The sequence below is a fragment of the Antechinus flavipes genome, chromosome 2, assembly GCF_016432865.1.
Source record: "Antechinus flavipes isolate AdamAnt ecotype Samford, QLD, Australia chromosome 2, AdamAnt_v2, whole genome shotgun sequence".
Lineage (NCBI taxonomy): Eukaryota > Metazoa > Chordata > Mammalia > Dasyuromorphia > Dasyuridae > Antechinus > Antechinus flavipes.
Genome location: NC_067399.1, coordinates 586,110,943 through 586,138,906, shown reverse-complemented (window position 1 = coordinate 586,138,906; position 27,964 = coordinate 586,110,943). Strand labels below are relative to the sequence as shown.

The following is a 27,964-nucleotide window of genomic DNA, read 5'->3' as shown; positions in this document are numbered from 1 at the left end:
CTCCTAGCTTCCGCTTTTGTTATCCCAAATTGCAAACATATATAATAAGCAGCCTGATGGTATTTAGAATGAAGTTCTTGGGCTTCCTGAAATAAAGGAGTATTGGCCAACATGATTAGAAGGCTATCTGCTTTTGAATTATTATAAAAATAGGACCTGGAAGTCCACTATGAGAGTGGACATGCAAAATATAAATCTTACCTGGATGCCTTCTCACTTGCTCTTGAAGTTCCTTAAAGAGCTGATATACATTAGAGGCTACAAATTTTATTTGGATTGTGGCAATTCTTTGTACCTACTGAATAGGCCGAATCAGGTATTATAATTATATCTCCTGGATAATAAGTAAGAGCTAGCATGGTTGTATACAATTCATTCTGTAGAATGGACTGAAAAGGAGTGCTGACTACTCTCTTTATAGTTAAGTCACAAGCGTATACAGCACAAATATCATGTTTGGGTGCATCTGTAAAGATAGTTGGTCCTTTAAGAGGAACCTTAGAAACATTTTCTTCAAAAATCCATTGCCAGTTATGTAATAGTCGGGTTATCTTTAATGGAGACCCATGTGTAAAATTTGGAGCTGTGGCCAATAAAATTTGCCACTCTGAGAAGGTTTCAAAGCATACATTAATTTGTGCATTAGTATAAAAGGTGTATATCTTGTCAAGTCTTATCCCAGATAATTATACTGCTAGCTTAATGGCCTTTAATAAAATTCTAGCCACAAGCACTGGATAAGGAGTAAGGCTTTGTTCTGGTTGTTCTGGGAGGTTCACCCACTCTATCACACTGTGTCCTTGATGAAGAACTGCTGTGGGTGTCTTTTTTGTAGCAAAAACTGTTATTTCCAAAAGTTTCTGAGTAACTCTTTCAACCACATTGGATAAAGCCAGTTCAACTTTTCTCAAAGCCTCTTGAGCTTCTTTTGTAAGCTGGAGTGGTGAGTTTAAAGCAGTGTCTCCCCTTAAAGTGTCATATAATGGTTGTAATTGATAGGTAGTCAAGCCTAACACTGGATGCATCCATTGGATATCTCCTATCAATTTCTGAAAGTCATTTAAGCTGTTCAACTTCTCTGTTCTTAAAGAAAGCTTTTGTACTCTAAGCACCTTAGGATATACTTCATATCTTAAATATTGAAAAGGAACATGTCTTTGAATTTTTTCTGGAGCTATATGCAATTTGTAATTCCTTAGTGTTTTTATGGTCTTTTGTAGAGATGATTTTAACATTTGATCCTCAGGTGCATACCCCAAGCTGTCATCCATGTAATGTAACAACATAACTTTTGGAAATGCTTTTCTTATTGGAGCAAGAGCAGCAGCCACATACATTTGACACATAGTAGGGCTATTTTTCATTCCCTGTGACAAAACTGTCCATTCATATCTTTTATAAGGCTCAGCTAAATTAACTCTAGGTACTGAAAAGGGAAATCTTTTTGTATCCTCCTTATCTAGAGGGATAGAATAGAAACAACCCTTAATATCTATAACCCAAAGAAGCCATTCTCTAGGCAATTGAGTAGGAGATGGAAGTCCAGGCTTAAGATTTCCCATAGCTTCCATTTATTCTTTTACTTTTCTTAAATCAGTCAACATCCTCCATTTTCCAGATTTCTTTCTTACAACAAACACTGGGGAATTCCAAGGACTTAGAGAAGGTTGTAAGTGTCCTGGATAAAGTTGCTCCTGTACTATATCTAATAAGGCCTGAATTTTTTCTCTTTGTAAGGGCCACTGTTCTACCCACCCTGGTGTATCATTTTTCCATTGAATGGTAACAGATGAGAGTACAAGCAGGCCTCAACAGCAGCCCTGCCTAAAAAACCGAAGTACTCATTTGGAATCCTAACTATTGTAAGATGTCTCTTCTCCATAGATTGATGGGGATTTTTTCTACTACAAAAGGAATAAAACTACTAATTCACCTTTAAATATCCATCTCAAAGGGGTAATACTAAATTCAGTTGCTATTGATCCTCCTATGTCAGAAATATATGTGTCTGTCTTAATCTTTGGCCAGTGACTGGGCCAGTTAGCACCTCTAATGACTGTACAATCTGCACCCATGTCTACCAATCTTTTCAATGATATGCCATTTACATAGATAGTGAGCATAGGTTGATCAGCTGTAACTGCTGCTGTTTAGAATATTCCTGGATTCTGTTGTTGGGAGTCTGTGCAACTATCACCAAATTGCCTTTCAGGAGTCTATAGCAGTAAACCTGATGCTACTACTTTTTTTTGAGTGATAAGTCACAATAACACACACCTGTATTAGTGACTGGGATATTATCTACACATTCCCCAGTTTCCCAAATCAGTGTATGGATTGACACTGTTTTGCAAGCACTCTCAGGAGCTGAAATGGTTAAACCTACTGTGACTAGAGGCAAAGGATCCATAGTTCAGACAGGGATAGATTTCCCCTCTCCAGGGGATATCTCAGTTGTCCCAGTAGCATATAACTCTACCCTCCCCAATTGTAATCACTTTCTCCCATTAGATTGCTTCTCGTCTGATTTCTCATTAATGAGTACCAAACTTCTAAAGAGTCTCTGGGTGTAACAGCAGCTGCCATCATGCCCCAAGTGTTTTTTTTTTTTTTTTTTTTTGCCTGGGGCTCTGAAGCTGAGCCCTGCTTCCCATTTCCCTGAGTCAGTCTACATTCTGATGCCCAATGGAAGCCTCTGTTGCATTTTAGTCATATGGTTTTGAGTCTTGTTCTCCCATCCTGTCTTCTATGCCAACATTGAGCTTTCAGATGCCCTACTTTACCACATTGAAAGCATTGACGAGTCTCTCTAGAAGTCCCTTGTCAAAAGGACTCCTGTCTTCCCATGTTCAGATTTTGAGAAGTCTGTATCATAGCTTGGGTATAAAAGGCATTTGTGCTCACTGTGGCACAGCATCTTATGATCTCCTCTAAAGAAGCATCCTTGGGTAGCCCTAGTATAATTCTCCTACAAACCTCATTAGCATTTTCCTTAGCAAGTTGTTTTATCATTATTTCTGTTGCTGCATTTTCACCAATAGTTCATATGACAGTTGTCTGCAGACATTCCACAGAATCAGGAAAGGGTTCATTTGGACTTTGGTCTATTTTTGTGAAGGCTTCCCCTCTATCTTGTCTTCCTGGGAAGGTGCCCAGTACTTTGATACCAGCAGTAGTAACTTGCTCATATGTTATCAAAGGGTAATAAATCTGCGCTAAAACGTCTACATAAGGACCTAAACCTGCTAGTTGATCAGAGGTGATTGGTATGGTAACTCCAGGTTGCTTATTTTGTTGGTCTTGTTTTCTACAGAGTTCACTATACTCAGAAAGCCACAGCAAGTTTTGCCCAGGTTCTAAACATGTCCTTGCTATAGATTTCCAATCATTAGAACTTCATAAGCCAAATTCTCTAATCTTAACATCTTAACATAAGACAATGTAGACCCATAAAAAGTGCAAGCCTTTTTCAGATCTTTGATAATTTCTAGATTAAATGTAGTGTATTTTCTTTTTACTTGACCCTAAGAGTCAAACTCTTCAATCACAGGGTATGCTTCTATTTTTAAATCAGGTATATCCTGTCCTTCATTTTTAGCTTTAATTAGTGCTCTTTGTAATCGTATCATAGGGGGTGGACAAAGCTCCTGCATGGGTGGTGCTGGTGGTGTCACTGCCCTTCCTCCTCCCCCCTCTCTCCCCTTCCTCTTTCTCCTCACACTCCCTTGTCTGGCTATTCTCCTTAAAACTTTTCCTTTTTTTTTTTTTTTTTTTTTTTTTTAGAATTTGTGGGATTCTTTAATGCCAATTATATTATATTGTACATAAGGAATGTTTCCTTGAATCAGGACCCAAAGCTTCATAATATAAAATTAGTTGCTTTCCCACTAGTTCCCACATATCTGGCTCTAATTTTTCTTCCTTAGAGCCCCAAGGAGACATGCACTCTAATATATTTAAGAGCACAGTGATCTGCCTCTGAGTTACCAACAAACCTTGCTTCTTTATTAACCTAACTATGCATTCTACACACTCCCCTCAGGGTGAGGGAGGCTCTTTTCTTAGTATTTGCCCTATTTCAGCTAAAAAAACAAAAGTGACTAGTTTAGTCCTTAGTTTCATACTTGTCTAGTTTCATACTCACCATATTTCTGGGTCATGGAGATTTCTCCACTGAACTCGGCCGATTGCATCAGTCAAGCTGATTTGTGCCCTGATTTTCAAGGCCCCGCTTTTCTGATTAAAATCAAGCTGATTTGTGTAGGATCTCACCTACAGCCCCATGTTTGGGTATCAAAATGCACAGGTTGAATTAGCTCTCTAGAGGAGGACTTCGGGATCAGCCCAAGTCCTTGGTCTTAGTGGAGGAGTGAAGGAGGCAGGAGGTCCGTGTGACTGGTCAGATATGGAGCCTGGAATCTGATGTCTTCTTTTGTGTCGAGCTGTGGCTGAGAATCTTCTGTGTCTGAGACTTTCTTTAAATACTCACTATATCATACCTACATGTGCAACTGTAGCTATTACTGTGCAAGTGCTAGCTATAGTAGCATTACATCATCACAGCACATTAAGTATATGTACTTAACTAGAGTGATTACATCATTAGCTAGAGAATCATTATCTCATCAATCATACTGTGTCTTAAGTGTACCTTTTCAGAGCCTTGACCCTCTACAGACTTCCCTTCCCAAAAAGGTCCCACTCCCTAGTTTTGTAATCTCTACCTAAAGTATGTTTGTTGGGTGATGGGGGAAGAGTACCAGTGGAATCTGAATGGAGAATCTTATCCTTTATCTGCCATTGTCATTTCCTATCCCTAATTGGCCTCTAGTGTTATTACCTCTCTCTATACGCTTTAGTTGCCATTCATTTCTCCCTTCTACTTACATATTACAGTTCTGCTTCTGTGGGAAAGAGAGTATATAGAATAGATAACTTACCAAGGTTCAGAGAGGAGGAACGAGAGTTGTTGGCTTTCTTCTCCCGTTTTAGTGACCCTCAGAAGCTTTTCTCTTCTGTCCTTCAACTTTCAGCATGTGTCTTTGATGGTTCTCCAAAATCACTCCCTTAAAATGCAGAATTAGGGGGAACTTGCAGAAAATGGTTCAGACATGAGATGCATATGATAGTGCTAGTAAAATGCTGAAATCACTATAGTTTAAACCTTCCCATTTTGTTCTAAAATCATTGAGTTGACCAATTTTTTTTAATTACAGTTTTCCAATAATATTTTATTTTTCCAAATAAATGTAAAGATAGTTTTCAACTTTCATTTTTGTAAGACTTTACATTTCAAATTTTTCTTCTCTCACTTATCTCCCCCTCCCCAAGACAGCAAGCAATCTGATATAGGTTAAATATTTACAATCCTTTAAAACTTATTTCTACAGTTATGTTTTGCAAGAAAAATCAGAACAAAAGGGGAAAAAACACAAGAAAGTAATACAAACAAATACATGAAAAAAAATTGAAAATACTATCCTTTGATCTATATTTATTTTCCATATTTTTCTCTCTGAATGATTGCCATTTTCCATCTCAAAATCCATTGGAATTGCCTCAAATTACAGCATTGTTGAGAAAAGCCAATTCCATCATAGTTGATCATAACATATTTTTGTTACTGTGCACAATGTTTTCCTGGTTCTGCTCATTTTACTCAATCTCACTTTATGTAAATCTTTCCAGGGTTCTTTGATATCAGCTTTGAGCTCATCATTTCTCATAGTATGATAGTGTCTCATAATATATAACTTGTTTAGCCATTCCCTAATTGATAGGCATCTTGCAATTCCTAGCTCTTTGCCATCACAAAGAAAGCTGCTTTAAACATTTTAGAATAAATAGGCTCTTCTCCATTCCATAAATTAAAAATAAAATTTTAAAAAGAGATTGTATTTATAAAAGATGAATTTAAATCGAATATATTCATTTTTCTTTGGATACATTAAAGTCTTAATATTAAAAAAAGAAATCAATAAAATTAATAAAATTTTAACAATGAGTATGCATTCTAGAGGATTCTGAGATCTGGAAATAATTTAAATAAATAAAACTATACAGGATATGTTTCTTATAGGAGTTAACAATCTCTCTCTTCAAGATAAGTAAGTTTTTTAGAAGCCAGCATATGTACATTGTCAAAGAGAAAGATAGCTGATGAATGGCTAGTATACAATAGGATTTGCAGAATCACATTAAGGAATGTTGGCGGGGGGTGTATAGAGGAGGAAAGGGGAAAATTAAATGCAAGATATGTACAAAGTAATATTTGAGGAAGTACATTACCAATTGAGAGGAGAGGAAATCAGGGTATGTATCCTAAGAGATGGCCCTTTCCATTGTTTAGCCTGGTAGTCTCAATTAACTAATTCCAACTGTTCTATCCTTATTTTTCTCTACTTTCTTATGCAAACCCAAAGCTTCAGCCAAAGGAGACTCAATTGAACATTGTAATTGTTGATGGATTGAACTGATATTTTAACTTCTGATGCTTGCATAATTGATAGTTTACACAATTGAAAACTCTTTCTTTTCTCTCCAGTTATATAGTTCTGCGGAATTTGGGAGGAGATGGCAACTTCTCCAGGAAGGAGTCGTCCCAAACAGATTCTACTGGTAAGAATATGGAAATGTTTCATGTTATATACCGAGAAAACAGCCCAAATGGCCCTGGATGAGGCCTTCAGATTTTTGATGCATATTTATTGCTCTAAAGGGAGCTGCTGATTAGGGAATGTTTTGATTTCTAAACAAGCCCAAATGATGCTTTTTTATGTGCATTCACAATTGATTCATCTACTATTTATTTTGTCATGTGCTATGTACCAAGAACTGTGCTAGAATCCCTAGCTTTCTAGAAGACTTAAGTACTGGCACCTTCATGAGCAGACCCCCAAATTAATGATGCTGTTTCCCAAATTCCTTTGTACTCATTTCATATATATATATATATATATATATATATATATATATACACACATATTTTTTTTTTTTACTGAGGCAATTGGGGTTAAGTGACTTGCCCAGGGTCACAAAGCTATGAAGTATTAAGTGTCTGAGGTCAGATTTGAACTCTGGTCCTCCTGACTTCAGGGCTGGTGCTCTATCCACTGTGCCACCTAGCTGCCCTTATTTCATATATTTTAAAATTTATTTATCTGACTATGTGAAATATCTTTCATCAGAAACGAGAAAATATACATAAAAGCTCTTTGCAACTTGAAAATACTATGTAAATATTCACTATTACTATTATTGCTACTTCAATTATTAGTAATATTAGTAAACTAAGTTTAAACTGAATATGATTCAGGGGAAATGACTATGGTATTAAAGCAAAAGGAAACAATAAAATCAAGCTCATTGAAGATAGAGACTGATTTTCATCTTTTTAATATTTTTTTGTAATTTGCAATTTTAATTTCTTTTGTCTCTCTGGTTTCTAGAATATAAGAGTCTATAATAAATACTTGTTTATTTGAATAAAATGTAAAGAAATCTTTAGACAGAGAGAAATGAAAAAATAATTAAAATCTGATCCCTTCTGTCTTGGAGTTCATGGTCTAGAAGGGGAATTACAAGGAAAATGCACCTAAGCAACAGTAGTTGCTTACCACTGAAGTATGAAAGGGAATAGCATATAGGTAGGAACTTTATGCTGAGTGATTGGGACAAAAAGGGAAGGCCAGGCCATCTTTGAGCCCAACCTGTCAAACAGAAAACTAAGGTTCCTATTAGTAGTTCTTTTCCCTTTCTCTTCCTTCCTTTTCTCTTTCCTCTTCTCCCGCCATCCTTTTCTTTATCATTTTTCTTTTGGTCAGTCTTATGAACTTGACTCCAGAAAGACATTTTTGAAGTGGCCTCTAAGTTGGAATACGACCTTTAGTTATGAGTTTAGAACCAATCTTTTGAATATTCCTTTCCTCAAAAGTCTGGGTTCATTGTCAGAAGTGGGACATTTTGGAAGAGCTGTTCACATGAGCAGATTGTGGCTGGGCCATTGAAAGGTTCCTACCTATTCTCTTAAAAAAGAACGCACCAAAGCAAAGCAAACATGCTGTTCATTTTTCTACACATCTGTCTCAGGATGTAATATGACATGATACCTTTCACTAAGGCCTACCATTTCTCTGCTGCATACACTTAGACACATCCATGAGAAATACATTTTTATCTCTCTCAGTTTCAAATGCTACACTAAAACCCCTTCGAGAATTGAAAGCTAGAGAACAGCATTAGACAAGCCGTTAAAACTATTGATGCTTCCTGAAAAGGCAGCCCATTTGGAGGCAAGCCTGGTGAGAGATAACACAGTTGTACTTCTGCAAAGCTGGCCCTTTGTTTTCATCACTAGGGAACATGAACACTAAAAAGGGGGTTTCTGTAGCTTGAAAGTTTATCCTTCTTTCCTCTGCTACTGCCTAGATCTATGTGGTACCATTTTTAAAGATCAAATCAAATGAAGTCTCTTCTATCAGGAGAGATATCTCTAACCCATATTGACCTCCTTTGCTCTCAAGCTTGTAATATATTGGTGTAAATGCATGATACTACTTTGAAGTGATATATGACTGTGTAAAGTCCCTGGATGTGATTTTTTTTAACCTAAATAAGTTGCTTTTTTTAATCCCTTTAATGCCTAGAATAATGCTATGATTGACTGACTGACTTGATAGCTCACATTTTATATTAATTTAAGTTTAAGATACATTTTCCTTTTCTTTCTTTTCTTGTCTTTTCTTTTCCTTTTTTTTTTTTTTTTTTTTTTGATCCTTAATGCCTGGTATGATCAAAAGAACAATGACTTTTATATTTCATTTATTTATGTATTCATTCATTTGTTAGCTTGTTTTGTGGCAAACAAAGTTAAGTAATTTGCTGGGTCACATAGCTAGTAAGTGTCTGAAACTGGTTTGAACTCAAGTCCTCCAGACTCCAGGACTAGTGATTTATCACCTGTGTGACCCAACTACCCCAAGAACAATGATTTTTATTTAAGAGGACTTGGGTTTAAGTCCTACCTGTGTGATTTTGCCTGTGTGATCATGGGACTTTTCACGGCATTAGTTTTTCTCATGTATAAAAATAAAGGCATTGGACTAGATGGCCTCTGAGATCTTAGATTTATAGTAAGAAGGTTGATACTATTTTGATATCCCTTTAACAGATGAGAAACTGGAAAGTTGGAGGAGTTGTGCCTTGCCAAAAATCAAATAGCTAAGTGTTTGTGTTGATATTTGAACCCAGGTATTCCTGACTTAAAGCCTGCACTCTGTTCACCATGTCAAGCTGATCAGATGTATTTAGGCATGTATTCTTATACGTGTGTATGTGTGTACATATGCATGCCTCTTTATGAAGCTCTAAAATAGATTTGTAAATTTTCTTTAGGATCCATTAAAATGTAAGCATCCTAATAGTCATGTCATAGCTAATCCTTATTTAAATTCTACAACATGACAACTACTATGCTCATTCAGCTTGGAAATATAGGTCTTGACTTGAAATTTGTGAAAATTTAAGACTAGGCTTGTTAGGGTGAAAGGGAATTTTTCATGTACATGAATATTGGATTCAAGCATATTGAAGCTGTTTTGTAAACCTTAAAGTACTATAGAAATTCTAGTTAGTATCATCATCATCATCATCATCATTATGTAAACAGTACATTTGTAAGTAAGCAGGAGCTTAGAATGGTGATTATTTGAGATCTTTCACGTTTGATCATGGAAGGAGGGCAACTACCAACTAACACTAAATTTGCCTTATTCTCATTACTAAATGTATCTGAAAATAACAGTTCTTGTTTCTTTCTGAATATTCCTCAGCTCAGACTTTTGACTTTCTGGATGCACTGTTTTCTAGTTATTCTGAATTAATTAAGTCTGCCTGATCATTCTAAGGAGAGGTAGAGTTAAATCACTAGTTTCTAAATTAAACTGGATTTCTCCACTCACAGGGACATGTGAAGGAGAAGAAAGCAACAGTGCATCAAAGCATCTCTCGGGGGAAGCTGTCTAGCTTGACTTTGTACACAGTAATAAAGACTACTGATTTAAATTTTCCTAACTCTCAAATTAGCTTAAACTTTTGTAAATAGCAAAACATTTTTCTTTTTTTAATTTTTTGGTTGATGAAAATCACAAAGTCTTCCCTATATCTTCAATTGCTTATTATTTATTTATTTAAAACATTTTTGTTTGTTTAAATTTTGAATTCAAATTTCTCCATCCCCCTTCCATTGAGAAAGCAAACAATATGATATCAATTATATTTGTGAAATCATGAGAAACATATTTCCTTATTAGTCATATTGCAAAAAAAAGTCAGAAAAGTTTACTTCCAATTGCACTTAGAAGTCATCAGTGCTCTCTGGAGTTGAATGGCATTTTTTTTTTTATTATAAGTCCTGTGAAATTGTCTTGGATCATTGTATTAATCAGAGTAGCCAAGTCTTTCACAATTGATCATTGTGATAATATTGCTGTTGCTGTGCACAGTGAACTTCACTGAACTTCACAGTGAACTTCTCACTTCATTTTGCAATAGTTTATATAGATCTTGATATTTTTTTTCTAAAATGACCCCCCTTCACTTCTTATAGCACAATAATGTTCCCTCACAATCTCCAATTATTGGGCATATCCTTGATTTCCAAATCTTTGCTATGACAAAAAACTCATACAGATATTTTTATACATGGAGATCCTTCTTTTTTGGTTGATCTTTTTGGGACACAGACCTAGTAGTGGTATTATTGGGCTGAAGAGTATGCCCAGTTTTATAGCCCTATGGGCACAGTTCCAAATTGTTTTGCAAAATGGGTTGGATCAATTCACTATTCATTGAACAGTCCATTAGTGTACCTATTTGCTTTCATTCCCTCCAGCTTTTGTAATTCATTAAGTCTGAGCTGGTACCTCAGAGTTTTTTCAATTTAACTCTGATAATCAATAGTAATTTAGAACCCACTACTCTTTTTAAAATTTTTCTGATGCTCAGAAATTCTTAGGTGCTAATATGAAAGATAGAGATGAACCCAAGTTATTAGTAATTTTCCAAATAAGTTCTTTCAAATTGCACAAGAGTTTTAAGTATAACTAGAATTATATGGAGACTTTTACTTTCAAAACAGATTGCTTTGATTATCTTGTATAAATTCAACTACAGGTATTTAGAAGGGACTAATATAAGCACCTTCTTAGTAAAAACACTTGTCAATTGGCCCTCAAGGAGGATACAGTCTCTTCTTTGGGAAATTAAGAATTGTAACAAAGCTGGTGCATCTCTCTCTCCTTAGTATAAAGGCATTGGAGCTCAAAAGATAAGGTATAATCCCATTCCATCATCCCATGTCTACCATTTTCCTTGATTTCTTGGGAATCACTAATAAGTCATTTGGGTATCCTCCCAAGTTCTACAATCTTTGGAAAGCTCTGGGAACATTAACATATGTCATTTTTCAAATGTGGCTAGTTAGTGTTTCCCCTTATAAGTATATAGGTTCATAGTATTTGAAATATTAGTAGATTTATTTAGAAGTTAATAGAAATACAAAAGATTTAAATCTGAGCCCACGGTGAGCAACTATATCCTCCAAAGAACAATCTTCCTTCAGAGAGTTATATAGTCTCTATCACTTCCATTTTGACCAGAGAGGACTCTTAGTTCAAGTGGTCAGGATCAAGGGCTCATAAATCAGAGTTCTTCTTTATATTTTTGTTGTTGTTCAGTCATGTTCAAATCCTCATGACCCCTTTGGGGTTTTTCTTGGCAAAGTTACTAGAGCAGTTTGACATTTCCTTCTCCAGCTCAATTTATAGATGAGAAAACTGAGGCAAGCAGGGTTAAGTGACTTGCTCAGAGTCACCCAGCATAATATGTCTGAGGCTAGATTAGAAATCTATTCTTTCTGACTTCTGGCCCAATATTTTGTTCACCGTATCATCAGGCAGCTTCCCTCCTCCTTATATATATATTTTTTTTCTGGATGAATTCTTGTTTCTTACAATTCTCCTCTGATTATTGTTTCTCATTGATGAACTTGTTCAGAGCTCTTTTCTATCATAGCTCTTTTATTCTCATGAAGTGTCATAAAGGCTCTCACTACCATTGATGTATTCCATACCCCCTCCTGATGATGATGATCATTCCTCTCAACTGTATTGCCACTTAGGTCTACCTTGTGGTTGCCTTGATTCAGTTCTCCTTTAGTTGAGGGTGCATCTCATCCATCTCCTCAATTTTTACTGAAGGTACTTATCACTCACCCATTCACTTTCATGGGTCCTCTCCACAGTTCAGCTTTATTCCCATAGGATCAAAAATTTATAACTGGAAGAGACTTCTGAGGTGATCTAGATCAACTTTTTCATTTTAAAGATAAGGAAAGTTTAAAGGATTAACAGAAGTTAAATGGCTCTCCCAAGACTACATCATAAAACAGGTTTGAATTTAGGTCTTCTGACCCCCAGGGCCACTGTTTTTTTGGTGTTTTCCCTTCCCTTTCAGTGCCTTTCAATTGATGAAGTTAATGCCATTCTTTAGAATGCTGGCTCCAGGAGCTGACTTCGCTTTTATTACCCTTCATTTTTTCAAGTCATCTTGCAATCCTAGAATTTCCTCTTGTTTCAGTCCCGCCATTGAACACTCCTGTTTTTTTCAAGGCTTAGTTCATGTTTCAGTTTGCTCCATGACAATTTTCTTGACATCCCTAGTTTATTATTGTATGTGTCCTCAAATGACCTTGCTCTTACTGATCTACTACCGTGTTCCATCTCCTGAGGAGAATGTGACGTTTATATGGGCAGAGGTCATTTTTTTTTTGAATCTTTATATTCTCAATGTCTAGCATAGTGTTTCACATGTCACAGAGGTTTAATAAATGTGAATTAGATTGTTTTGAATGACAGTTCCTTCACATTTTTATCTATAATCTTTATGTGTTGCCATGTTTGAAAAAAAATATTTTTTGGTTACTAGCCTTTAGAGGTATGTGGTAGATGTGTGGTGAAAATATTTTCTGAATCAAAAATGTGGGACAAATAATTTAACCAAAGGTTAAATTTTGGAAATTTAGATTTGGAAAAATCTTATTAAAAATCTTATTAAAATTATATTTATACTTTTTTTTTCAAAATTGGGACTATCCTAGAAAGTCCAATATATATGATTACCACAGATAATCCGTGATTCGTGCTCTCTTAAATGGCCAGTTATTAATTTTTTTAATTTTGGAGTTTTTTAATAATTAAAAATATTATGGCTTAGCCTCTATCCAGATTTTAGTCTAGGGATGTCTGATTTAGATCTGTTTGCTTTTCTAGGATATTGGTGCCTTGTTAGCACTTAACTTAGAACAGATTTATTAAAGAATAGCAATGACAGTAAAAAACCAAAGACTATCTGCTTACACTTTAGTACTATTTTACTAATGTTAATAGCAAATGTTTATATAATACCTACTCTATACAGACCTTGTGCTAAGTGCTTTACAAATATTATATTACTCTATCATTATAACATTCCTTGGAGAGATAGATCTTTTTATTATTTTCATATTACAAAATGAGGAAACTGAGGCAGAAGTCACATGACTTGCCAGTGGTCACACAGTTAATATCTCAGGCTGGATTTGAATTCATGTCTTCATGAGTACAGTTCCACTCCTCTATGTCATCTGGCTACCTGTAATAATACACTATTTAGAAAATAATTTAGCAACATAAGTATACATAGCAACAGACTTAGCACTAGTTAATATGAGTTTTTCAATTGAAGGGTTAATGTCTTCTGGACTCTTACTTACTTCTTTTAGAAAGGAGTCTACATATTCCTTTGCCTACTACTATTCCCACTTCTACTGTACTCTTGGACTGTATTTCCCATTTGTATATAACATGATACATTTTATATACTGACAGTCTTCATAAGGGATGGGGTGGATTTGGAAGGAAGTAAATAAGTATTCATATAGTGCCTGTTATGGGCCAGACACTGTGCTAAGTGTTTTACAATATAATCTTATTTGATTCACACAACACTTCTGCCAGGCAGATGCTATTATTATTTCAGTTTTACAGTTGAGGTAACTGAAGAAAAAAGAAGAATGAATTGCTCAGTTAGTGTCAAATGTGGATCTGACCTTAGGTCTTACTGACCCCAAGTATAACATTCAATCCACTGTATCACTTGCTTCTAGCTAATAGGTCATTATTAGGGTATAGACAAAGTCCATTTCTAAAAACCGACCTGTGGTAGAATCATTTCCCTGGGTTGGGCTGACTGGCAAAGTGGTCGGGGGTAACTTCTCCAATTCCATTTTTCTCAAGGGTATAAGACAGCTACTCTAAAGAGCATCCATTCAGTTTGAAGGAAAATATAAACAACTATTCTCCAGCTATTCTCCCTTGAAGGATATTAGTACTTAAACTAACATCATTAACATAGAACAGATTTATTAAAGTATAGCAATGAGTGTAAAAAGCCAAAGACTATCTCCCTATACTCTAGTACTATTTTCAATAGCTAATGTTTATGTAGTACTAATGCTAATAGCTAATATTTATGTAGTACATATTCTGTACCAGACATTGTGTAAAGTGCTTTACAAATATTATCCAATTATTATAACATCTCTTGGAGAGATAGGTGATATTATTATTTTCATATTACAAATGAGGAAACTGAGGCAGAAGTCACATGACTTGCCAATGGTCTCACAGCAATGAATGCATTAGCCTCTTTCTGGCTTGTGCAAAAAGAGATTGAATTGCATAACTAAACCTGTAAGGCTCTTCAGAGCCACTGGAGCTACTGCATTTAGAAATCAGTTTAAATTAAGGACAAACAACTATGAATAAGTATATCATACAAATAGATTTTCAATAATGTGTTCTAAGTTGAACAAATAATGGCCATATTAAATTTTTTTCTTAGAAAAATGAAACTAAGAAGAGCATACTTCAGGGGCCCACTCCAAACAGGGATTAAAAATTAAAAAAACACATAAATCAGTAGGAAAGATGGGCCTGGATAGTTGCCAAAGAATGCGATAAACCTTACATTTGATGCTCTTCACTTTAGACATCTGAAAAGCCAGGACATTGAAACAAAGGATGTTATTACAGTACTCTAAGGGTGGAGGTTACATGCTGTCCTTTAAATTTTCTTTAGAGAACATTTGGACTTAAGAGCTAAACAGAGGCCTGATTTTGACATATGAGTCATTTTTTGTTGTTGTTATGCTAAATTAAAAAGCCATATGCTTTTATTTTTTTCCTATCCTATTTTCTGTTTCTTGTCATTCAGATATCTCTTAGTGGAGGCAGAGATGTACAACCAAGTTCCATTTCCTTTGGGTTAGAAGAGATGCAATTGGTTTAAAAAAAAAAAAAAGGAAGTAGTGAAAGAATGCAGGTTTCATATAATAAAGAAAAATACAAAGTTTAATTGTTCCCATTAGTTGATGAAGACAAAGATAGAACCATCAGGCTCAGATTGCCATAGAGAAATTTTAGGTTAATTTGTAGGGATAACTTGCTTATAATAAGTTTAGTTCAAATAGTGCAGGAAGTAGCCAGGAGGTGAGCACAGAACCCTTACATAGGAACAATAAAGACCAAGGTTACACACCCATTTCTTAAGGGTAATGAAATGTTTCTTGTCAAGTGAAATGCATAGAGTAGTGCCAGAAGATAGTCTGGGGAGCAATTTTTTGCAATGGTCCTCTGAATTGTTCAGCTAAAAGGGTGCTAAGGGCCAAGTATTCTGCAAAGAGTAGGGAAGTAATCTGGAAGCAGAGACTAGAGGGAATATTTAGATGGATAAAGGGACAGTATTTTGAGATCTTTGGGGATTACTGAATCTTAGTGTTGGAAGATACTATACAGGTCATATCTTGTAACATCCTTCTGAAAACAAGAATCCCTACCAGATGGCCATCTATCTTCCCTTAGTTTCAATATCTGCAGTGGCTTAGTGCATATTATCTCTCAAGATGGCCCATTTCAACATTATTAAATTATTAGAAACTATTTTCATCTGCTGTTGAAATCTTTAGTCTCATGATTTCTATCCATTTTCCTAGTTTAGCCCTGTGGAACAATGAAAAGATAGATAATATTCCCTTCCCTAATTTTGCCCTACAAAGATGGTAGTCATATAAGTCTTCTATGCTCCAAGTTAAATATTCTTGGTTTCATTGTTAATTGTGCAGATACTACAGTTTTGAGTTTGTAAAACTTCAAGGACATCTTCCATTGGGCTTGCCTCATTTTGTCAATACTTTCAAAACATGACACTAAAAGTTAAGCAAAATACTTGAAATATTTTCAGTTTCTAAAAGAATACAATTACTTCTCTGGATTCTTTCATAGCAATAGACTAGCACCCCAACTTATGCTTCACATATGATCACTGATTAAGTTCCGAAGGAGACTGGCTTTTTTTTTCTCTCAACATTTTTATGAGCCTGACCTTTAAGAAGATAGACCATTTCTCACTGCAGATGGTTCTTTACACCCTTTCTCTGGACTCACCCCCAGGGAAAATTTCCTAATAGTTGTCATCTTCTTTAAAAAAAAGTATAATAGCAGAAAATTCAGTCAATTCTAGCTGAAGGAACTAGGGGTTCCCAAATTCTCTAAATCCTGAGGACATTTCTAAGGCTAGAAACATCCTCTATTTTTGTTTTGTTACCAATGGTCAAGGAAAATAATGAAGAAACAAAAACAAACAAACAAACAAAAAACCCTACTCAAAATGCCACACAAGTAGAAGTAATATTTAAGGTCCCAAGTCTAGGCTTAAGTACTACTGAGAAGAATGCTTTTTGTGATATATGGGCTGTCCTCTTTGCCCCTTTTTAGGAAGTTCCAGAAAGAGATTTCCTGGCTTCAGAAAAGAGTAAGAAGAAATAGTAGGAAAGAATTGTTTTTCTCTTAAAATCTTTGACTAAAGCTATTCCTGACTCAGCAACCATTCCTCTTTTAAAAGTTCTCCCACCCCCAATTGCTATCCTATGGACCAAGATGCTGTTACTTCATCCCAAAATGTCAAGGACTTTAGGGTAACCCATTATACATGTGGTCCACCAGGGGTGGTCTAATAAAAATAGCCTGGGGGAGCCAGACTCAGTTTCAAAGGAGTATGCTCTAGAAAGAAGGGATAGGAGTTGGGTGATTATACTCATTATACTTCCATTAATATATTTTAGGAAGGTATTGAGAAGAGAAGCATGAAATCACAGAATTTCCAGTTTTGAAAGACACTCAGAAATCATCTAGTGCCTAAGCTCAAACTGAAGCATGGGCTTTTGCTTCAAAAATCCTTCAAGAAGATCTAAGGTCTGTCTGAGCACTTCTAATAATAGGGAATAGGTAATTCCATAAATAAGTTCATATTTATATTGAACAAAAATGGACCTTATGAGGAATATTCCCCACTGGTCCTAACTATGCTCTCTAGAATTATGTATGATTAACATGTTTAAGAGAGATGGATAGTATTGTAATTTAGGAGACTAAAAGAAGACATAATGCAAAGGGAAGTTGTTCTAAAGTAAGAGAAATTCAGAAATCAAGAGAGTTGTCAAAGAAAGATGGCAGCTGAGAAAAACTTACCTTGCCTGGGAGCAAAGAGAGACAATGTGGGACTCAGAGATTTAATATTCAGAGACAAACCTTAGAACCAGATGGTAGAAATGTGCTTCCATTTGTGATACTGTCAAAGAGAGCAGGCAAGTACAAACCAGTTACCTAAAAAAAACATATTTTAATATTGGAGGGGATGGGGGAGAAAGAAAAAGGTGACTCAGATAGTACTAATTCTACCCAAAGCCATTGGAATCAAAGCTGTCATTGTCTATCTTTTTGTCCATTCTGGACTTTCTATCTCTAAGATAAGTATAGCCAGGGAAAATGAATCTGTACTAACATCTTTTATCCTTATCTCTGCTGTTGGCATTTAAAAAACCAACAACTTCAAAAATAACCATTCCATAATTTTTAAAATGCTGTCAAGGTTTGAACAGGAATGGCAAGATGTGCCCTGAGGTAGGGGACAGAACCTGCTGGAGCTTTTATGAGATTTATGGTAAGGGGTTTTAACATGAGTGCAGAGGTTTAGAGCAGATAAATCCTGGAAGACAAATACTACCAATAATTGAATTACAAAGCCATTATCATGTGCTGAACAGAGCAACATTATGACTCTATTGTGACAAGATGAAACTTGTTAGAATATTTATGCATTGTAGACAGCTTGAGGTTGAGGATCAGGGAGCACAAATTTGTTATTTCACCTTTCTCTGGTGGGAAATTGGCTTTTCCCAGTAAATCAGTAGCTGAGGAGATCAAAGGCCATTTTACAAGCAAGACATTCTAAAAACAAAGACTTCATTGGCTCCCATAAGAGTGATAGTTTTCTTTGGATCCATATACCGTGGGTCCACAGGATATTCATATTGAGACTTGAAATCTACTTCCTTGGTCACTGGTAGGGCTACTCCCAACCTATCTTTGCCCCATAAAACCCAAACCAAATCTAACCTTATTGTTGTTTCTTCTAAAAAAGCAGAACAACTGACATTTTTATTTTAATTGGTAACTACTTTATTGTTTTGGGATAGAAATATCTAACTTCTTTTCCTTTCTGGGAAAAAAACCCCAAACAAACATAAAACCAGTGGAAGTGGCAACAAGCCTCTCTATGCTTTTGTAGTTACCCAAAAAATACAAAGCACTTGTTTTGGGGTATTAATCTGTATAGTCAAATGTTAACAAATTTAACATTTGTTGTCAGAGTTTAAGCACTTTTGACATCTAATCCTGGGAATTGGCAAAATTGTTTTGAATGAGGTAACTGAATGGGATTATTGACAATATGATTTATCAATCAAGTTTGTCTTTGGTGCCTTTTGTTCATCCCTATTAATATTGAGTTTTTCATGCAAGAATTGCCAAATTTTGATACTTTCTCCCACCTTTTTTCCCTTTGTCTAAAGCTTGCTTTGGTTCTTTGAGAATTCTAATAATTCCCATGAGAAAGTTTAACTCTTAATGAAGATATTAAATGGTAATTAAGGTTTTGCTGTTAACATTTTAAGGTGTGGCACTAGAGTAGGTATTTATATTTTTAGAAGGTATTTTAAGGTCTGTTTTCCACTCTTACTTCATCCAGACCATTGAGTTCCATTTATCTTCCAAAGATGATTTCTCCAGTTATTTCCAACCATGTCTACCAAATTAATGGTTCATCAAGGGATTCACAATATACACAGGTATATTTTGGGGGGTTTCACTTGGAGGTGTCTCTTTCCCATGAGACATCAAGAAAGAGGATATAGGTTCTATAATTGCCCAATTCAGTTTCCAGAGGAGAAATAATTGATCTTCAAATTTCTTTTTGGTTCTAATGATTTCCATAGTTGATAGTAATTTCCTTCTGAGGAGAAAGTACTTTAAAGAAATAATAATAGCTCACTTGTAATGTTTTGGAGTTTACAAAACAATATATTTCTCTCTTATCTATCTATCATCTATCTATCCATATATCAAATAATTTGATTCCTAGGCCTATGAGGTAGATATTATTAACTACATTTTTATAATTGAGAAAGCCAAGGCTTTGAGTTCTATTATACACTTTGCTTCTCTATCTGATGTTTATAAAGCAGCAGAGTGGAGTGAATAGCTTGCTGGCCTTGGAATAAAGAAAACCATAAGTTAAATATCATCTCTGACATTAGCTTTAATATTTTGAGCAAGGTAACTTTATTTCTCTGAGCCTGAGGTAAACAAATAACATATATAAGTTCCTTAATTAATTTATGAAGCATGTTAAGGTTTTCAAAATACTTTATATATATAATATTATCTCATTATCCTCACAGCAACACTTTGGTTATTGTTTTACAGTTGAAGAAAGATTCGGAAACATCCCTGCCAGTAATTTTGCTTTGGTAATAAAAATAATAAATGCAAGTGGTAACTTTTGATTCTAGATCTCTTCTGACTACAATTCCAATGCCTTCATCTATTATACTACATTTGAGAGAGGTACTAGAACCTCCCTTGAGCAAAAGATTTATACTTTTCATTGATAATATTTTCCATATGAGTCAGAGATCCAAAATTCAGAGGGAAGTAAGATTTAAACAACCACAGTCAATTAAAGTGTTGATGGGTTAAGAGAAAGGAATAAGAAGGGGCAACCATGGCAGTTTTATGGATGTAACACCCTAACCTTTTCCTGAGTAGCCTTTAAGAAAAGAATTTCAAAAGGCTGACAAAAGATGTCCTTTTTCCTTTCGTTCCCCCTCTATCAGTTTTTGCCACTACTATCATAACTTTTAGGATTGAAAGGGACTTCATTGGTCTCTAGAACTTCTTGATTTCAGATCTGGCATAAGGTACCTAATTAGCTGGGTGAACATGGGCAAGTCATTTAATCATGTCTGTCTAGTTTCCTCATCTCAAAATGCCCTACAAAAAGAAATAGCAAGCCACTCCAATAAAGTCAAGGAAAGATCAAGAAAGCCTCAGATGAGGTCACAAAAAGTCAGAAACAACTAAAAATGACTGAATTTAACTGAGCTTAATCTTTTCATTTTACAGAGGAAGAAACATGGTTAGAAAGAGGAAATGGTCCCTTCTAGATCATATAGTGAGTCAGTGGTAGAGGTGGAATAAAAGTCTAGATCTCCTGCTTCTGACTTCTTTCCATAATATCTTATAATGAACCTCATTTAATCTGCAATGACAATTCTCATGGATTCTCAAATCTCTTGTTTGTTTCTAAAGTTTTTATGTTGAAGTGATAGCTTAATGAATTAGAAGAGTTGGAAGAGATTGATTTTAGTGACTGTTGGAATAGGAACCTAAAGTGAAATTTGTTTCATAGCTAGGACATGGCAAAAGGAGAAATAGACCCCACTGCATTATATAATGGATTAGGATGCAGGAGTCCTAAGTAATCTAGATTCTGCTACTAGTAGTTGTGTGATATAAGTAAGTCATTTCAACATTTAGTCCTTCACAGTCCCCATTTTTTATAATTTAAGCAGAAGAATTAGATGATGTTTAATGCCTTTTACAATTTCAACAGTTCATTACTCTGTTTCTGAATGACTGAAAATGTCAATCTTCCTTTGCTTCTCTACTTTTAGTCTCTTAGTGATCTTTTTAACAAGAAGGCCCATTTTAAGCTGGGGGAAGCAGAGAAAGGAAGTAGGGAAAGAAAGGAGAGAGATATCTATATCTTGGACAGTTTTCCCTGTATTTTTGAGAAGAGATATTGCAATGAGTGAATGAGATACATCTAGAATAATTCACCTATGAAAATGATAAACCAATATAAATAGCAGAGTAACTGTGAGCAGCTAGAAGTAAGTAGGATGATGTCTTCTTATGTAGCAGAGTAGTGATGGTAATGAGGTTATGGCATATCTAGATCACTCCCATAAGGCACTTGGCAGGGCTATTTTATATCAGCAAGCATCAATGTGCTTCTGTGCTGCCACTGGCTTTTAGTGCTTTGAAGAATGACATAGGCAGTTGCCTTCTTCAGCAGGGGAAGTACTTTTCATTTTGTTCATTAAAGGGCCCAGGATAGATGAGGAAACAGTCTTAGATGTTGGAGAATCAGACCTAAAATAATAGATATAGAGCCTTGAATAAGCTCTGTTTCCAGGGCTAAGTTAGATCAAATGATCTGAATTTATTTACTAGTAATCTAAATGGGAGGCGGGGGGGGGAGAGATATAATTGGAATTGTTAATGGGATTGTCCTCAAGCTTTCTACTTGTTTACTAAGTTTTTTTTTTTTTTTTTTTTTCTGTTAATTCTGACCCTAGCCATTGGATGGTGTTAAATTGTGATAAGTGGACACCTTTTCTAGCTGCCCAGATACTCTCTTTTTGCTGTGAGGAATTATAGATGCCATGTTGTTTTGGGGTTTAGAGGCCTTATTTATTTTGGGGAGAATCTTCAGGTTTCCTAATGATCTGTGATCCAGAGGAAGGTAGAGTTAAGAGTCTTTAGTCTGAGGGTGCTTTTTGATCAGGATATCTTAGTCATGAGAACTATGGGCATGGGAACATCTTTGTTAAGAAAACAGAAATCCAGGAGCAGCTAGATGGCCCAGTGGAAAGAGTATCATGCTTCAAACATACTTATTAGCTATGCAATGTTGGCTTAATTCCTTAATTCCCAATGTTCACTTAATTCCAATTGCCTCAAAAAAGGAGACATCCAGATACATGGGGTTCATTGTAGATAGAGAAGAGAGATTTTCTTCTAGGTTGTCTAGCTTAGATTCCCTGGATGGTAGCAGAGGCAGTGATTTCACCAAAGGAGAATAGATATTGTGCATCTAGATAAAATTTTCTTTGAATATATGGGTGTGAGGGATAGGTCACTAGAGTAAGGTGATGACCAGTATCATCTCTTTCAAGCCAAAGGAGAAGAAGGTCACGTATTTTGCTTATTTTCTTTAGGATCATATGTCCTGTTTAGTAACACAGAAAACTGCTAAGCATCAAGGTCAAAAATTGCTCATATTTGCTTGATTTATGGACAGTGTCTAAGAGAATATACCTTTTATTGGTACTAAGTAGGAAAACTGGGATTCAAGGTGCTTTTATTCTGCAATCCTTCCTGCTTCCTATGAATGTCATTAACTAGGAATTCTAAATCTGAATAACCAGCTTCCACTCCGTCACAGTGTTTATTTTTTAATATTTGCTCTGCAGTTATCAGCATCAAGACATTTTGTGACTTCACAGCATTTATTAAGCACTATATTAAACTAGTATAAACTGAGACAAAATGCCACAAGAATGATAAACTGGTGACATTTTTGAGCCTCTCTATAGAACACATCTACAAAGGCTGCATTTGGCTGATTATATTTTAAAAATCTCAAAGTCACATAACTGACATTACCAACATAGTAGTTCTGAGTGATTATTATTATTATTTTTTAAAAATCTTGGTGAATTTTGTAAGCTTCTCTGTTACAATCATCAATTATTTCAAAAAAACCTTTAACCATGAACTCCTCCCCTTACAATCTCAGAAGTTTAGACATATAGGCTATGGATAAAAAGCAATTGGGGAAATGTTTCACATTTGTCAAACAGAAGTCATATCTTCTCTCTCTGAATTTCTAGTGCAGATTTTTTTTTTTCCTTTTTCCTTGATGCGGGGATAGTAAAGGAGAGATGGTAGTTACGTGACAATGCAATACAATGGAAGAACTCTGGCTCAGAGAATGGGGAACCAAATTCCATTTTTGATCTGAGTTTCCTAATCTGTGTAATAAGATTATTTGGAACACAAGGACTCTTAGGACTGCTTCAGCTCTAAATCTACAATCCTGTGATTTTGTTTTATTTTGTAGTTTTCCTAAGTATATTTTAACCTCTATGAGGTTATGTAAATAACCTCTCTGAGGATTGGAGTTATTTAATTCTTAATTATCTCTCTGTCAGTACCAAATAAAGTGTTCTGAACATAGGGGACACTTAAGAAATATTTACAGAATAAATATAATATATCTTTGTTTATTAGCCAGAAAAATGGCCTATTTCTAATAATGAAACTTGATTTGACTCTTTTTTAGTACCATACCTTTCAGTAGCATGGGTGGATTTCCAAGAGGCTAGAACATTGGATTCTTAAGGACACACAGTTTCCAGTAGTAGGATCATTATTTACCAAAGCTATATCCTCCTGGTCTTTTCCTTAAATAGCAGAGGAGGTATTCTAAAGACTTGATTGGGTCAGGAAGTTAAGACCCATGTAATGTTGTAGATACAGCTTGCTAGTGGATATGGGTCATGTTGATATGGATTCCCATTCACTTAAAGGCAAGAAAAGTCCCACCTACTTAAGGTGGGATCTTTTCAGACTTATTCCATGTAAAAAGGCAGAGGAGTCATCACATCCTGCCCTGATCAGACCAGCTTCAGAGTCTGTGCTAAATGCAATATTCTTGTTTATTATCTTTTCTAAGATATGGCTAAGTAGGCTTTCATTTATTTGTTCATTGTTATTTGACTATTCATAATCAGATGTAAACTGTCTTGGGGCCAGACTATTTTAAGCCCAGCCAATGACATCTGCTTTCACTATTCTCATGCCTCAAGCGTCCCTGCAGTTCTACACTCTGACGAGGAACCCCAAACCGAGACACGTGCTCACAGCCAGCAGTGTCCCTGTCCTTCACTCACCCGGTGCTAGTTCCTTCTCTCCCATTGCTGTGCCTCAGAAGCACAGCTGGGCCTGGAGTTCCAATCAGCCAAGGTTCACTCAGTCTTCTGGACTCACATGGTGACTCCACATGAGGTGAACGTCTCTATGGTTCCTGCTGAGGCTCCAGCTCCCCCCAGGGCTCCTCACTTGTTTCTGTGGAGCTAGCTGGTTTGCACTATACTCAGATTAATCCAGGCTGGTGTCTTCAGATCTTGCTGGATTGTATGAGAAAGTCCTGTGTTCTCTCCCCAATCTTCTTGATTTTTCACCAGTCTGTGTTTGCCCTGAGGTGCAAATTTGTTCTATTTGTGGGGGGAATCTGGAGAGCTTGAAATTTACCAACCTGCTCCACCATCTTTTCAGAATCCTCCCGGGAATTCCAGTCATGAGAACTCCTTATACCTGTTTAGATCACAAATTGTGTATGACTTCCAGTATCGTAGGAAATTGCTTAAAGCACATACATAGTTACCTGACTTTCCCAGAGTCACTCAGCCTTGTTGTTCAATTATCCTGGCTCAACATGACCCCATTTGGGGTTTTCTTGGAAAAGATACTGGAGGAGTTTATCATTTCCTTTTCAGGCTCATTTTACAGATAAGGAAACTGAGGCAAACTGGGCCCAGAGTCACAAGTCTAGTAAGAGGAATGTTCCTCACTCTAGATCCAATATTCTATACATTATATCATCTAGCTGCTTTTTTTATTCAATTAGTAAGATTAAAAATGATATTTTTATCCACTAGGCCATACTGTTTTTAATTCAAAGCATTAAATGCTCATGTGAATTAAATAAGATAGTCTTATCAAACTAGTTTGAAGAGCTAAAAGCCCCATGAAGTTAGAGTGATATGACTATTCTGACTGGAAGCATTATTATAGTTCTTATCAGCATAATACAATGGAAAGAGAGTTTGACCCAGGTTCAAATTCTTTCTCAAAGTTCTTTAGCTAAGTGATCCTTGAAAGTATATCAGTCTTATTTTCCCCATATGTAAAATAAAGCTTTTGGACTTTTGACCTTCAGTCTTTGCCACCTTATAATCCTATGGTAATAAAAGTAGCCAATTTTTATATATCACTTTACAAAGCAATTATCTATAACAATCTTAGATGTTAGTGCAAATTCTATTCCCTTATGTAGATGAGAAAGTCAAGGTGCAAAAAGGTTCTGACTTAGCTGCAGTCATATATCAGCAAAGCTTGAGGCTGGAACTTGAACCCATCCTGCCAAACTGCCCCTCTAGTCAATAAGTAACATTGATCCATTATGTGCAAAGGCATTACAATATACTGTCCTGGAGACAGGGGAACAAACAAACCACACTCATGGTCTATATTCTTGAAATTTTGGGGAGAATTGTGGTTACAGTAAAGGAAGATGCTGAATCTATCATGGTTCTGTGTCCCTCCCAAGACTGTGCTGACCACCTGTGGATAGAAATACAAATAGATAAAATTCAAGCATGAACTTTTCCACATTTTTTTTTTCCTGAGAGTTAAAGACTACGCTAAGGCAGAGAGCAGTCTCTGCATGTGGGAGGCAGCACACTAATTAAGAGGCCAGAAAATATAGATCTGAAAAGTAAGCCAAGAACCTACTGCCTCCCCCTCGTAGCTCTCACATAACAGAAGTTAACTAGTGGGCTTGTCAGCATGAGGGATGTCAGGCAGGCTTCTTTTCTTCTCTGATAGTGATGGATAGCTGAGGTCTCGTCTAGAGAGATCAGCAATGGATCCAATCGATCAGCTTTTCTGAAAATGGAAAAAACACTCCATGCCTTTAACCAACAATAGTCAGAGCACTGAGATAAAGTGATAACACTTTTTTAAAAAGCCACTTTACTGTCCAGCCTATAACCACAATAAATTCTAACGATATTAAAAAAGCCCTTTTTTTCCTGCCTTTTGAGGAAATCACAAACTTATTTTTTCCTATTTCTGAGGACATGTTAACCAATGAATACTTAATATTTCTTCAGGAAATAAGAAAAAAATAAATGAATGTGAGAAGGCAAACCCTGAAGAGGTTGTTTTACAAAGAAAGGAGCCTCACCATACATTTGTTTATCTGTCAAGATTGATCAAAAGTGTCTGTGTGTGTATATGTGCATGCACATTTGTATGTGAGAACTTGTGTGCACACACACAGGGGTGCCTTACCAAGGACAAAGCAATAGGAAAGTGAATCAGTAAGAGATAATATAGCAGTATAAAAATAAGCAAGCAAATAGTGACTGAGAGGCAGGAGATGGAATGTTAGAAAAATGATAGACAAGTCAAAAATAGTCAGTTTGGCCATCATTGTATTAATTTTCCATTTCAAATCACTTTACCAGCTTGGTGGCACAGAGCATTGAATGCCAGTCCCAATGTCAAGAAGACCTGAGTCCAAATTCTTCCTCAGACATTTACGATCTGTGTGACTCTGGTCAAGTCATTTAATATTGTTTTCCTTAGTTACCTTATCTGTAAAATGAGTTGGAGAAAAATAAAATGGTGAAGTACTACAGCATTTTTTCTAAGAAAACCCCAAAAGGGATCATGAAGAGTCAAACATGACTGAAATGACTATAAAACAAAAATGAGCTAGAGTCAATGATTAAAAAAAATAAACAAACAATTTGCACCAAGCATTTTACACCCTAGTAGGGTACTACATGAATATAGATAGATGAGTAAATATGAGATTGCCTGAGGAGAGAGAAAGAGCACTAAAAGCTTAGGACATTAGGGGAAAAAAAAAATCTTCCTGCTGAAGGAAACTAAGCTAAACATTCTTAGAAGTAGAAAGAAGTATGGAGAGCAAGTAGTCTAGTCATGGGGCAGTTTTTAATATTTTAAGTTCATATCTATCTATCTCCCTTTCAGGTCAGTGATGAGGTCAAACAGGGAGCCAGACCTTGTGCATCTGGAGGCCAGGACTGTGGATGGTCGTAAGTACCCCAAAACATTATTATATTAATTGAATCACTCTTGGGGGGAAATTATTGTGGCAAAATTTTGACTCACTTGGGCATGAATTCTTTTCCCCATTTTTTCCAAGTCCTGATTTTTCTTGTGATAATGGCGGGCCTCTATTTAGATATCTCTACTCCAACCCACTTTGTGAACAACTTTCTTGGGAAGTAGAAAGACAACTAAACACATGGAGTTATCTAAGTTATCTGCATGTTAGTAACTCAGACTCACAGGCTCACAGGAGGGTTTCACTTTGATACAGAAATTTTTTGTTACTAAAATAAGTTTTTCTACTGGTATTCTTAGTTCCGTAAACAGTAGGTCCATTCAATGCCCAGTTTCCTTTGTAGGTATTCACAGAATATTTTTCTTTTCTTCTTCCTCCTTGCATTTTGCTTTTCATTTGATTCATTACTTTTAATTTTCTCCTTCTGGGGTGAACTAGGAAAGCAGCAGCAGGATAAAGTTGTATGGAGGAAAGGAGAGAAAGAAAAGAAGGAAAAAAGGAAAGAAGGAAGGAAGGAAGGAAGGAAGGAAGGAAGGAAGGAAGGAAGGAAGGAAGGAAGGAAAGAAGGGAGACATACAAACAGAGATAAAGACAGAGAGAGAGACAAGTAGTATTAGGTATAATAGTAGCAGGAGCGGGGAAAAAAGGAGGAGAAGGAGGAATACTGGCCCTTGGAGACAGAAGACTTGGGTTTGAATTTAGCCATTACCACTAGCCAGTTGTATGACATAGGAGAAAT

At 35.9% G+C, this 27,964-nt stretch overlaps 1 protein-coding gene across 3 annotated transcripts in view; it reads left to right on the top strand.

The window, feature by feature from the left end:
- The window catches only part of SORCS1 (sortilin related VPS10 domain containing receptor 1), a 714,896-nt gene that overhangs the window by 516,730 nt on the left and 170,202 nt on the right, over positions 1 to 27,964 (top strand). For all 3 annotated transcript variants that reach the window (XM_051981370.1, XM_051981369.1, XM_051981371.1), the window contains exons 5-6: positions 6,545 to 6,618; positions 27,129 to 27,193. In XM_051981370.1, the coding sequence (XP_051837330.1) occupies positions 6,545 to 6,618; positions 27,129 to 27,193 (139 nt within the window). The remainder of the gene's footprint in view (positions 1 to 6,544; positions 6,619 to 27,128; positions 27,194 to 27,964) is intronic.